The 13,423-nt window shown below is 46.7% G+C and overlaps 2 protein-coding genes across 2 annotated transcripts; one reads left to right on the forward strand and one right to left on the reverse strand.

Annotated features, from left to right (window-relative positions):
* Positions 1-5,154: 5,154 nt before the first annotated feature.
* Positions 5,155-7,271, forward strand: LOC119355627 (protein CHROMOSOME TRANSMISSION FIDELITY 7-like). Its single transcript, XM_037622454.1, has 6 exons — positions 5,155-5,357; positions 5,520-5,736; positions 5,835-5,927; positions 6,156-6,230; positions 6,327-6,679; positions 6,919-7,271. Exons 1-6 carry the CDS (start codon positions 5,299-5,301, stop codon positions 7,052-7,054), a joined length of 933 nt encoding a protein of 310 aa, XP_037478351.1. The 5' UTR covers positions 5,155-5,298; the 3' UTR covers positions 7,055-7,271.
* A 1,231-nt stretch (positions 7,272-8,502) lies between these two features.
* On the reverse strand, positions 8,503-12,838 carry LOC119355629 (cell division control protein 48 homolog B-like). The gene is made up of 12 exons (XM_037622455.1): positions 12,258-12,838; positions 12,108-12,152; positions 11,964-12,019; positions 11,685-11,834; positions 11,510-11,617; positions 11,267-11,366; positions 10,687-10,971; positions 10,423-10,592; positions 9,866-9,994; positions 9,243-9,336; positions 9,074-9,151; positions 8,503-9,003 (listed from the first exon to the last, which is right to left on the reverse strand). Exons 1-12 carry the CDS (start codon positions 12,435-12,437, stop codon positions 8,683-8,685), a joined length of 1,716 nt encoding a protein of 571 aa, XP_037478352.1. The 5' UTR covers positions 12,438-12,838; the 3' UTR covers positions 8,503-8,682.
* Between the last annotated feature and the right edge of the window lie 585 nt (positions 12,839-13,423).

The raw sequence follows: 13,423 nt of genomic DNA on the forward strand, positions 1-13,423 counted from the left end.
TCAACCAATCGAAAGTGAGGTCCACTTGACTAACTTGCACAATACATGGAGACAAGCCATGCACATGAACAACAGGGCTAAGCACCCACTGAGTTTCGTTAGCCATCTACAGCACACAAATCTCTTAGTAGCTAACCTATGATACATTAAACCACGAGGAAAACAAACTAGGGTTTTCACAAAAGTATGATAAATTAAACCAACCAAAAAATGGGGGTGGAGTTGATTTACCTTCTAGTCTCGAAATCCTGAAGATCCAACGGTGAAACCGGACCGATTTGTGAGAGATCTGAGGGGGGGGGTTAGGGTGCTGGACGAGGGAGTGACGTTGGCAGGGCTAGAGGTGAGAGTGGGTGGATATGAGTGAAATGAGAGGGGTAGAGGTGGAGATGAATGGATGAGAGGGGTAGAGGTGGGCCCAAAATCTGGAATCCTGGAATAACAATGTCCATTGCCTTGAGTATGCCATGATGTCGGTCCGATATGATGCATACCTCCCTAGCCCCAATCACGTTGTGCCTAACATGACCCATGAACCACTCCCAGTTGTCTTGGTGCTCGGAAGGCACCAAAGCAAATGCACATGGCAACACGTTGTCGTTTGATGAGTGCGCCATTGCTACCATTAGTGTGCCCTTATATCTACCGGTCAAGAACGTGCCATCTATAGACAAGACCGGACGACAATGCTGAAACGCCTCCACACATTGTCCATAACTCCAGAAGGCACGGTGGAACACTCCCTCGTGATCCTCGACCACATGAAACATGCCCGGGTTCCTATGTGCAATGGCGGCCAACAACCTTGGGAGCTGGTTGTATGCTTCTTCATAACCACCGTACAACATCCTAATAGCATTTGCCTTTGCCTTCCATGCCTTCCCATACTTGACTTCATAACCAAATTGTTTTTTCACCGTCCGCATGAGAAACCTCACTTTCACAGTGGGATCAAAGGCTATGTCTTTCATCCATTTGTATCCAAGATACTCAGATGTGAGTTGACGGTGTGTCTTTCTAAGTCGTTTCGATGGCGGTTTGCATCTATGAGTGGTATCACAACTTGTTAACACCCATTCTTCGGTTTCTTTAAGCTTTCTTGCACGAACCTTCCATGTGCATTCCTTTTGCTCACACACCACGGTGTAACGCAATTTCATGTCGGAGTGCTCAACATAAATTGGCCTATGGTTTCGAATGGCATAGTCAGCCAACCAAAACTTCAGCATAGGCAAGCTCAGAAACTTCAATCCTTTCTTCAAATAAGCATTCTCGTCCTCATTCTCCATCCTTGGTTCTCCTGGATCCGGGCATGGTATTGGCTCAATCGCCGTCATTCTCATTCCACCGTCAACAACAGCTTTATGGGCAAGGCCGAGATCTTTAAATAAGTGAGTTCTTTTTTGTAAGCCCGTCAGCTCAAAGTGGATTTGGTTCTCCTCCTTTGTGAATCCATCCTCGTCCAACTGTTCAACTGGACCCTCGTCATCCGAGTCATACGCATATTGACGCCTAAAAGGCAAGTCACGATCCATGTCCTTTTGCGCTATGTACACATCCAAGTCACCAACATCATTGCCATGAAACCCTTCCTCTTGCTCTTCGTCGTCATCATAAGCATCTTCATCCTCTTGAATTACTCCGTCACTAGCAATCACCTCAACTTCATTTGCTTGGCTAGTTGGTGGTTGGCTAGAAGCATTGGGGGCATACAACTCAACCTCATTTGCTTGGCTAGTTGGTGGTTGGCTAGAAGCATTGGGGGCATACAACTCAACCTCATTTGCTTTGATAGTTGGTACACGGGGACATGGTGGGGGATAAACATTGGGGGCATCAACCACAACCCTATGCTCAACAAGTGGCACCATTGTCCTCTCGCTCATGTCATCCATTGGGGAAGAGACATGCCGGTTCAAATCAAAGGTAAACCGAGGAGATTCAGTGGTGGCAAACAATTCAAGTGACTTGTCTTCTGATTGGGATACTTTTTCCTTGTATACATCCCAATGCAAATCCGAGGTGATAGGCATACTTTTCAAGCGAGATTTGGCTCCAACTCCAACATCATACCTTCCTATTAACTTAACATCAACATTGGTGTCCATCCACTTCAAGACTTGTCTCACTTTTGCAACAACATCCTCATAGCTAGGGCTTCTATCAAAAACCAATGGTTCCTCACCCGTGTCGGCATTGTTACTCAAGAATGCCTCCTTGTCAATGTAATGAACATTAACAAGTCTCTCCATCTAAAAATTACATGAATGCATTTAAGACCTCAATGAGAATTGGTGTTTATCCAAATACATCTTATTATATCCAAATCATATCAACACTAAATTATTGGTGATGTCCACAAAAGTATCACTAATCACTAATTAACACACTAAGCAAAGTTAACCCTAATCACTAACTAACCCTAACCCCCAATCTTTCTACTCAACAAACATATATTCCTACTACACACCATGCATAGCACTATATTATCAAAGTTAACCAAGCCATTCACACTAACATAAGGGGGAGAAAACATGAACTAGGGTTCCACCAACATGTATAAAATGCAACCAAAAGGACAAGACTTAACAAAAAATAATTGGATGATTTGGGAGAGATTAACAAGAGCAACAAAGTGATGGAAAGATCCACCTAAGGGATGTACCTTTTGGAGAGGATTTGAGGGGGGAGCTTGAGGGGGGAGAGAGTGGGGAGGCAGCAGCTCTTCTTCAAGCTCGGGCTGGATTGGGGAAAGTGTGTGGGGTGGGACCCACACACTCTCCCGGTGGGGTTATCCACTTACCGGGGCCAGACGCCAGGGACCCTGGCGTCTGGTCCCTTTGCCACGTCAGCAGGTCAACGGGCAGGCGGGCAGTGCGGGCCAGGGGCCAGACGCCAGGGACCGTGGCGTCTGCTTCGTAACCTAGACGCCAGGGACCTTGGCGTCGCCGAAAAAGGTCAGAAACGAAATTTTTTTTGGAACGAGGTCAAATCGGGATTTAGTTTGCCTTAAGGGTCAGAACAGTAATTTTGTCCTGGATCGGGAGGGATCCCGAGGTTGGGGGGAGGCTGTCGGCTGGCTCGATTGGTCCGGCGCTAAAAATAAAGAGAGTGGCGGCGGCGGGGATTGGACAGGGGAGGATCCCTAAATTAGGGTTGGCTAGTTTAGGTAGGGTTTCATCTGCTATAAATAGCAGGTAGGAATTGCGTAGGACTATCACGTTCCTACGATCGTAATCGGACGGTCGCGAATAAAATAGTTAGGGAGTCCAAATAGGAAAATGGTGATGTTTTGTAGACGTTTGGGGATGATCTGGGCACAACGGTGACGACTGCTCGGGTCGGGTCCGAGACAACTTTTCGGACGCGCGCGCGAGGAGGGCCGCGGGCTGACGAGAGGGGTTAGGTTGGGCCTGGCGGTAGGTAGTGGACTGTGGAGAGAGGGTTGATCTGAGAGAAGAGGGGAGAGATGCAGCCCGGCATGGTTTCCGGAGATCGAAAACGTCCGACGAAAAGACCGGCTATATTGCCGCTATAGTTATACGTTAGGGCATCAAATGGACTCCGAACGCGATGAAATTTGACAGGCGGTCTACCTACACTAAAAAAAGACCGCACGCCAACTTCCAACCCATTCCAAGAACATTTTCCGACCACTTATAAAATACTATTTCGGACATGCCGCGGGCGCGTGCAAGTGTGTCTGGACTTAGAACGGACAACGGACGAAACTGGGGGAACCCGGACGAATGCAAGTTTCGAAAACATGCAGATGCAATGCGGATGATGACATGGCAAGATGCAACACGCAAGCGAATGACAAGGCAACAACAACGAATAACCGGAGGACACCTAGCGCATCGGTCTCGGGGCGTCACAATTAGGCACCGCAGCCGTCGTGTGCCCTTGCCGTCTTTGTCGCCCATCTGCTTCTGATCTCCCTGCTTTGCCGCTCACGATCGGATTTCTACGACGACTCAGTGATGCAACCTACTTCATTGCTTCCCCCAAGATCAGGTTAACACACCACACTATACTAATCTCTCTCAGTTCTCATCTCGTAGTAGTGTTGAAATTATACATTAGACTTTAGTTGTTTTGTTTTCCGATTTGATATGCTATCGAGAAATCATCCCTTGATGTGTCCTAGAAACTACCGTGATGCAAATTATCTTGTATGAGTTCCTATTGTGATTCAAAAAAAAAACTATGAGGACCTTACACAGAACACAAACAATATAGCTAATTCTGAAATTGAAATTCAACTATGGGGAGGTAAAATGCTGTCAAACACCATTACAATTAATTTGTTTCTAAGTCGGCTACTTATAAAATTGAAATTCCTCAACCATAAGGACGAAAAATGCTACCAAACATCATTAAGATTAATTTATCTTCTAAGCCAGTTGCTTCAAATTCTTGTACTTAAATTGTTATTAAGGCTTATGTGCAAGGTCTCAACCTTGTTCTCTAGAATTATCTTTTGCACTGGATTTTTTTTATCTACTTAGCTTGGCCCCTCTATACCCAAATCCTGGCTCCGCCCGTGCCCAAACTCGTCTGTCAAGTCACACCACCACGCATCAGCACACCATCCCCAGCTCCACATTGACTTGCCCTCGGCTCCTCCATGGCGCTCCTTCGCCCCTCCTTGTCATCGCATCCTCCACAAACTCTAGAAGCTCTACATCGTCACCGCTCACGTCCTCCACAAACTCTAGAAGCCCTACATCGTCACCGTGTCATCCCATAAGATGTCTCCGCTCCAGTGTCGACACCTCTTGCCTCAGAGCGCCTCCACCCTAGTCTAGAAATGGCTCTCCCACCTCATCGATTTTGTGAATGACGGTGGAATGATGACGCGGATGGAGAGAGATAGAAACAACCACACACTCATTGTTGGATCTCACGTGTTGGTGTAATTTAGGGGATGCCACTTGAATTGGAAGCCAAATTTGAGAGCTGAAGACGAAGTATGGTCGACCATTCATTTCCGGCTACCGATGGAAATGACTCTAGGCCTAGAATTTTCGGCGGTTGTTTTGGCGCCCGAATCCCACATCTTCTTCTCAGAAACCCGCGCGACGGCCTCCCCATTCCTTGCCCGTCCGATCTCCTCCCCTCGCGGCGTCATCCTCTCATCAGCACCGTCCATTCGCCCGCTTGCCCCCCTGTCAAGTCCCCACCAATCGCCGCTTCTCTCCCCACCCCATCCCGTCTTCCTCGTCTCCGCCGGCCGCCGTCGCCTCTTCTCCCCCCCACTCCGGCAGGAAACAAGAAGGGGGAGAGCGCGAGGAGATGCAGCCCAAGATCAACACGTTCTTCAAGTGCCAGGCCACGGGGCCGGATCAGAACAGGTTCTTCTTCTCTTTCCCCGCTTGAAGCCGATCACTGCTCGTACCAAATCTCGCCGGTTCCGAGCCTAGCCTCACAATTGATGCATCTTGGAATTATTCTGCACCGAATTGGTGCCTTCCAGATTCACCCTTGGACTGATCCGTGTCGATTGTTTTGGGCAGCGAAGCGGCGGAGGCGAAGAGGCCCAAGAGCTGCGGCGACGGCAAGGTCCTCAACAAGAAGAGGAACTACGGGCAGTTCCACCTGGAGCTGGGGCAGCCTGATTTCCTCCTCCATATGTGCGCGGTCTGCGGCATGATGTACGCCCGCGGCAACGACGAGGACGAGAAGGTCCACAGGGCATACCACAAGGGCTACTCCGAGGGCGTCCCGTTCAAGGTTCATTAGGCCCCGCTTGTTCTTTTGTGAATTGCAGTGCCATTACCCTTGTTTCTTGTGTTTCTATGGGTGAAGAGTTTCTGACCGACGAAATGTAGGGTTGGCGCAAGGAAACCGTGGTTATGAGGTCCGAGGGCGGTGACCGGATAATTCTAGCAAGCGGTGAAAATTCCTGTATACGGAACAGCAAGGTAATTGGCCAAACTCGCTTTGTTATGTTCTGATGCATGCCTTTCTGAAGAAATTCAGACTGTAAGTTTGCTGATAGCTGTAATCTGTGTGCATGCGTCCGTGCTTACTGCTGAAAGCCTGAACCACTTCACAACCAGTCCACATTTTGACATTAGAAACCCAGATGCAAATTGCACAGATGTTGAGATTTAGGATGCAAACCATTTAACATCATGTACACATTTCAGGTTCAGGAGGTGATCAAAGTGGTGGAGAAGGAGCTGGGGTTTGGTGAAGGCCAGCTCCTTCATAAGCTCTGCAAGGTAGTAAGTCACAGTCGTAATTCCCGTGTATATAAGATATAACAGCATAAATGCAATATGCTGTGTTACTGAAGAAAGAACATCTCTGTTGCATAGGTGTATCTGTTTGTATCTGGTGGGAGGATAGCGGGATGTCTAGTTGCCGAACCGATAAAAGCAGCACACAAAGTTATTCCAAGCTCTGCATCGGAAAACCGAAGCAATTTGCCGGACAGTAAAACTGAATCAGCACAGGCAAACCATACATTGGAGTTTGGGAAAATAAGCTTCAAGAGGGAAGTCTTGCGGCGGCATAATCACCCCGACAAGAGCAAAGAAGAGTGCCAGGGCCCTGGCGCCATAGTCTGCGAAGAAGAAGCTGTGCCCGCGCTATGCGGATTCCGGGCAATCTGGGTGGTGCCATCACACAGAAGAAAGGGAATAGCATCGCAGCTAGTGGATGCAGCACGGTATTTTCTCTAGGCCCTTTCCGTGCAGCTTCCTCATGCCTTGAAAACTCATCACTGTCAAACATGCACCATTCTCCTTAACAAGGGGACATGATAGCATGATGTGTCAAATTTTCACCAGATTGCATTCATTCTTGCTAGACTAGCTGTGACTGATATCACCCTGCAAAGATAGATCGCTGGTTTATCGAGCTTGCCTCCCCTTTCCTGACGACGTTGCTTCCGTTGATCTCCTGCAGGAAAAGCTTCTGTGAAGGCGGCATGTTGGGGATCGCACAGTGTGCTTTCACGCCACCAACCTCTGAAGGGAAGGAGCTAGCGTCGAGATACTGCAAGACCAGTGCGTTCTTAGTGTACAGAGATGGAGATGTATAGAGAGGTGCTCCCAAAATTAGAAACCAAGTGTTGAACAGTTGCAAAAGTCAGTCATGCTGAATACTTGACACATAAACAGGGCACATTCTGCTCTTAGCCTCTTACAGTGCCGAGGTCGTCATGTTTTTCTTCCTTTAGCAAAGATAGGCGAATGCTGTTAAAGGCTACTGTATTTTATTATCAAGTTTGTCAATATAGCTGACTCTTAGTTGGTCCATGTTTTTTTATGTTTCTCTCCTCCAGCGCCTCTTTGACGAGGTGCACACCGGTACTGCTCAGCTCGACGGCGTGTATAGGGCCTATGTGGTCCTCCCCAAGGGCGACGACATCCCCTCGCCGGGAGTGTTCGGGCCGGTTTCATTTAAGAATGGCGAGGTGAAGATCCAATTTATAGGTACAAAAGGGGAAGTGGAAATGGACCCCTCAAGGTTAAATTTCAGAAAAGGAATATTTCAGGAAAAGATCAATATTGGATCCATGGGCAACGTGTTGTCGTTTCAAGCAATGACCCTAAACCATACAAAGATGACAAGGGTGAATGCAATCCTAGAAAGAGCAAACGGATGGGCAGTCCAGATCCATAAATTTACAACCGCAAATATTAATGAGGATACACTTGTTAGTTTGTACTCCCTCCGTTCCCGAATATAAGTCTTTCTAGAGATTTCAACAAGTGACTACATATGGAGCAAAGTGAATGAATCTACACTTTAAAACATGTCTACATACATCCGTATGTTGTAGTCCACTGGAGATGTCTAAAAAAACTTATATTTAGGAACGGAGGGAGTAGGATACTTTGGTCAATATGTGGGCTTATTCGGTTTGGAGGATTTCATAACGTAGGAATTAGGACTAGTATAGGAATTTTATAGGATGACACTTCCATCCTAAGGAATTGACTCGCCTCGTTCCTACGCGTAAAATGAGCTTTGAGTGGATGTGTAATTTCCTCCAAAAACACAGGAAATGAACAGTATTCCTATGAAATTCCTATACACATTTCTTACAAACCGAACATATCTACAAAAAAATTTCCTCCGGGATCCTTGTTCCTATGTGTTTTCTATGAAAATCCTCTAAACCGAATAGGCCAGAATTGGTACATGAACCAGTTCTGCTAATATCGTGTGACCTCATGAATTCAGATTATCCAATCGGCCGTTATCAGCTGCCTTGATTTACCAAGTTGAGGCAGGATTTTGCTGCAACATGATTATCACGGGATGAATATAAGCTACGAGATTAGACCAGATGGAAAGCTTCATCACATACATAGAGATGAATGACACGACTTCGCGGAGAAAATACAACACTGATATTGGTACCATTGTGTTCTAATTGTCGGTTATGATGAAAACGAGGGATGCATGTCAATTTGGTTACATGAGGGTCAGTCATGTTTAGACGATTGTAGAGAAAAATAGCAGTAGGCAAACACAACCAGAGTCGCTTGAATTCTCATATATTTCATAAAGAAAAAAGAACCGCACAAATATAACATATTTCATAATGAAAAAAGAACCGCACAAATATAACATTTAATCGCCAGTGATTGCGTTATCCAAGGGTTGGCTGATCTAAAATGCTTGTGTAACACGAACTTGAACAAAAGCTCAATAGATACATCATATTCTAATGTTTCCTGCTGATGGGCCGTGGATGGCAGCAGCTGCGTACTCATCAACTTCTGCTTTCGTCAGCGATGGCCTTAGCGACCTTATTGCAGCCTCAAAGTGAGCCTTGTGTATTGAACTGGCTGACAGGTCTTCCCTCAGTGCCGCCATTCCTGCTTCCCTGCACAGGCCTTCGAGATCAGCACCGGTGAACAGCTCGGTGCGCTCCGCTATCTCCCCAAGGTCCACATCCTCCCCCAACTTCATCTTCCGTGTATGGATGCGTAGTATCTCATGCCTGCCTTGCGCATCTGGCGGTGGAACGTACAACACCTGCAGTCCAAGAAAGTTATGGTGGCTGCAGATGTGCATGCTATAGAGGGACACAGAGACAGGGGGGTACCATATCAAAACGCCCAGGACGGAGAAGAGCCGCATCGATCGCCTTGGGACGATTAGTAGCAGCCAAAACAATAATCCCCTACAACATATATCAAGATAGCCTTTTATTACAAAGCGAAGTAGGGATTCAGTAGAATTAAGTTGAAAACTATCAGCAAGCTAAGATGTACCGTAGCCAGTTCTAAACCATCCATTTCAGTCAACAAAGTTGATAGGAGTCTTTCTCCTACTGTGGCATTGCCACTGTCCCCACTAGGACCAGTTCTGCAAGATCACACAAGTGCCAACCTAAGTTATTTCGTTGCAAAACTAGCATCTCGACGGACAGTCAGTACTCGGTTGCAGAAAAGAAAAGATTCACAAGTGCACAACTGAAGTTCACATAAATCTCGGTTCTGGTCCTGATAAACAAAATTCAGGAACAGTTTCTAAGAACATATGTTAACACTCTTAATTCCTATTTTTTTAAATCCACCTGTGAGATACACACGGAATACAACAAGTTTCTTCATTGATCTGCACCATATCAGATGCAAGTTTCTAGATCAAATAGTTGCAAAAGGATAGAAAAGTATATATCAGTTCTCATAAGAGTTCTATACAAGTTCTCTTTTACTAATATTGCACATCACATAATGTAGATCTTAAGCGTTTATGTTTGATACTCCCTCCGTTCACTTTTATAAGTCGTTTCAGACAACTGAAATTGACCTGTTTTGCATGCTGTCTGAAATGTCTACAAGGCCTTGTAAAAGTGAACAGAGGGAGTATTTAAGACACAGGGATCTCATACCTTTTAGGGGCGATTGCATCAGCCTCATCAAAGAATATGATGCTTGGAGAAGACAGACGTGCCCTCTGAAATGTTCTTCGCAACAAAGCTTCACCTTCTCCAACATATTTCGAGTATAGTTCTGCACCACTGGTCAACAAAATATTTTAAAACCTAGATGACCTTCGATGAGGTGTACATCTTGAACAGAAGGTGGCTACGCGGAGCTTTTCTATTCATTAGTTTAAGCTTACGCACACTGCAGGATAGCAAACATATTACTCCCTCTGTAAACTAATATAAGAGCGTTTAGATCACTACTTTAGTATTCTAAACGCTCTTATATTAGTTTACGGAGGGAGTACAACTAAATCAGCAATACTCCTATTAATAAACCAGCTTGATGTCATATACTCATAAGAAGTGATTTTTTTTTTCATGTTTTTGTGCCCAGAAAAACTTCATGTTTTTTCCGTCCTCTATATCTGGGATTAGTTGGACCCAGCTTGATTAGAAATGTATAGACTCGTGATTTGATTCAAACAATGTACACGGTAATCGATCGTTCTATGACAAACCTCAAAGAAAAGAAAGAAGCTTGGGCAGCATGTGCTGCAGCCTTGGCAAGGGTAGTCTTGGAGCACCCTGGAGGACCATGCAAAAGCACACCACGAACTGGTGATATCCCCAGTCTTGCAAAGGCAGTGGCATGCTTGATGGGCCACTCAACAGCTTGCTGAAGCTTTTTCTGCAGCATAGGGACAATCGTCATCACAACATGTTTGTATTATATGATAGGGATCCCTATATGATAAGAAAGCCTAAAGCAAAACATATCTCACCTTTAGATCTTTCAAACCTCCTATATCATCCCATGAAACAGTTGGAGCTTCTTTAGTTACCCCTCTTATCATGCTTGCTTTGATCTGAGATTTCGCAGACTCCCAATCTTCCATGAGTAGTGTGAGCACCTTCCCATTCTCGGATGAGTTTGACAATCTCCGATAAGCAAGTCTGGCAGCTTCTCGACACAGAGCTTCTAGATCAGCACCAACATAACCATTGCACCATCCAGCGATAATTTGAAGATCAACATTTTCATCAAGATGCAGATTTTTGGAATAAAGCTACAAAAATAAGGCCTATTAGACTTCAAGCAAATCCGTCATATCAGTTCATAGATTCAGACAATGCAGGTTTTGCAGCGTTATGTTACAAACATTTTAGGCTCGGTACAAAAAATATCAAGCAGTGGCAAGTGATCTCAGTTTTATGCAGGCATCCTAGGGCATGTATCCAAAAGCATAGCACTTTGCAGATTTAACCATACAACTGGAGTAATAAGCAGAATGCAATGTAGAAGTCATCACAGAGATAGATAAGAAGAAATCAATATTGACCCAAATAGTAAGTTTATGCTACCTTAAGAATCTGCAGCCTTTCTTCTACCGTAGGAACAGTGACCTCTATCTCTGAGTCAAAACGTCCTGGCCTTCTCAATGCTGGATCGATGGCATCCACCCTACACATGACGAGACAAGATATTGTTTCAGTAGAACTATTTTTCATGAGATGATATATAGACTACAACCAGTGTCCTATTGGAGAGGTTTTAAGCATGGCAGTTAAAGCAGCAATTACAATCCTCCAACTGGCATTTCTAACCTGTTAGTTGACGCGACAACAACTACGTGAGGAAGCTTCTTCGACGATTTCTTATTTCCATCCATCAGAGTTAGCAGCTGACCAACAATGCGGGATTCTTGCTCTCTCCTGTGAGAAGCACAATGAGAAAAACAGATTTGGGCAAGCACCAAAAATGATAACATGATAAACATACCTACTGTTACGGCGTGGACATATAGCATCCAGTTCATCGATGAAAATAATGGCCGGTCTGCCCTGTGACGCCTGAGAGTACGCTTCAGAGAAAGCTTCACGCAGGAACTTCTCACCCTCTCCAGCATGAGCTTTATGCACAGAATACGTACTGTAAAGACAGGCAGATTAGAGCACTTAATGATGATGCCCAAATACACACTGAGAAACAAATGGTACTCCTATTTGGCAGATTAAGGCTAAAATTGTAGGTATGGATGCCATCAAGCTGAGGTAGTACTTGATCATTGTCAGGTGGGCACTGCATTCTCGAACGATGGCTTGAACCAGGCTTGTCTGACAAGAAGAACAAGAATCAATCCTAAGAACCACACTGGTCACCATTTGTAGAACGATCTAAGACATGCCAATGCTAATGCAGTACCTTTCCTGTCCCAGGGGGGCCGTAGAGCAGCAATCCTCTGGGCCACTGTGGACGCAAGCACACACAACACAAGGAGCACAAATTGGTCAAAGAAGGCTCGTCAGACGATGAAATTGGTGGGGTTGAAGAGAAGGGGACAGGAGGTAGCACCTTAAGCCCGAGCAGGCGGGACTGGCGACCGTAGAGGAAGGGATAAATCACGAGCTCCCGGAGAGCCTGGAGGGCCATACGGTTCCCGGCGACAGCCTCCTCCGCTCGCCAACGTGCAACCGGCTCGCCGTCCTCCCCATTAGCGCCGCCTCTGCTCCGTGCGGCCATTACCTCGCCCATTACGCTTATTTCAGTGCTCTCCGAGACCAGCGTGGGGGACGCCAAGTGACGGTAAGCCGCGCCGGCTACGGAGAGTCTCAGTGAATCGCCGGAGCAGCGAGCGAGAGCCCGGGATAAACCCTGGTGAGCCCTAGGATGCTGCAGGCACTGTTGGCTCACGCGCGTGGAGCAGCGACGGTGCTCGCAGGGATGGAAAGGAGGGGACTCTCGCCGCGGGGAGGTCCACGCGCCGCCCTCGCCTTTGCTGCGGTCGCTGCCACCGAGAAGAGCAGGCGGAGGCGCACGGGAGAGGAGGAAGGACGTGAGGAGGGTGAAGAGCGGCCGCGGCGGCGGCGTCGCTCGGAGAGGAGCGGGTGGAACGGCGATGGCGGCCCAGCAAGCCCAGCTCTCGTCTTAGCGGTAAAAGATGGGCCGGCCTTGTGCGGCACATCTACCAAGTTGCTCCCACTTCTTCCTATTATCTTAGCATGCAGACCGTCATCTAGCCACCTGAGCAATTTCCACCCATATCACTTCATCTCTTTGATTATTTTCTCCACGTTCACAGGTAGCATCACTTGCTGGCATATTTCCGCTGAAAGTTATTTACATGGACGTGGCTTCAGTTACTGGCTTACTGCTATTACAACCCACAAGAGGCATGTAATGCTACGAGTTGCCCCTTCATACTCCACAATCCCCCCCCCCCCTCCTCTTTTGACTTCCGTTCCTCGACCAACCGAAGCGGAAGCAAAACGTCATGAATCCCTCATAAGCTCTCTTCGTCTCCCATCTCCACCATCTCAACTCCCCACAAAGCGATGGATGCAAGAGAAGCCAAGCTCCTCTAGGGTTTACGACGGACGTCCTGGGGCAGAACCGGTGGGTAGGATGGCGATGGAGGAGTACGACCGAATCTCAAAGAAGATCGATCTAGAGACTGGGTGGGGCACCAATAATCTCATCACATCTTCGAGGGAAAGCCGGAGCCAAAGTTCAGCTTCAAG

The sequence above is a fragment of the Triticum dicoccoides genome, chromosome 2A, assembly GCF_002162155.2.
Source record: "Triticum dicoccoides isolate Atlit2015 ecotype Zavitan chromosome 2A, WEW_v2.0, whole genome shotgun sequence".
In the NCBI taxonomy this organism is placed as follows: Eukaryota; Viridiplantae; Streptophyta; class Magnoliopsida; order Poales; family Poaceae; genus Triticum; species Triticum dicoccoides.

Coding starts and splice junctions, on each gene's coding strand:
- LOC119355627 (XM_037622454.1), top strand. CDS start 5,299: ATGCAGCCCAAGATCAACACGTTCTTCAAGTGCCAGGCCACGGGGCCG. Junction 5,358..5,519: donor ACGGGGCCGGATCAGAACAG/GTTCTTCTTCTC, acceptor TGTTTTGGGCAG/CGAAGCGGCGGAGGCGAAGA. Junction 5,737..5,834: donor CCGAGGGCGTCCCGTTCAAG/GTTCATTAGGCC, acceptor GACGAAATGTAG/GGTTGGCGCAAGGAAACCGT.
- LOC119355629 (XM_037622455.1), bottom strand. CDS start 12,437: ATGGGCGAGGTAATGGCCGCACGGAGCAGAGGCGGCGCTAATGGGGAG. Junction 12,020..12,107: donor GCCCCCCTGGGACAGGAAAG/GTACTGCATTAG, acceptor TCTTCTTGTCAG/ACAAGCCTGGTTCAAGCCAT. Junction 10,593..10,686: donor GAGGTTTGAAAGATCTAAAG/GTGAGATATGTT, acceptor CCTATGCTGCAG/AAAAAGCTTCAGCAAGCTGT.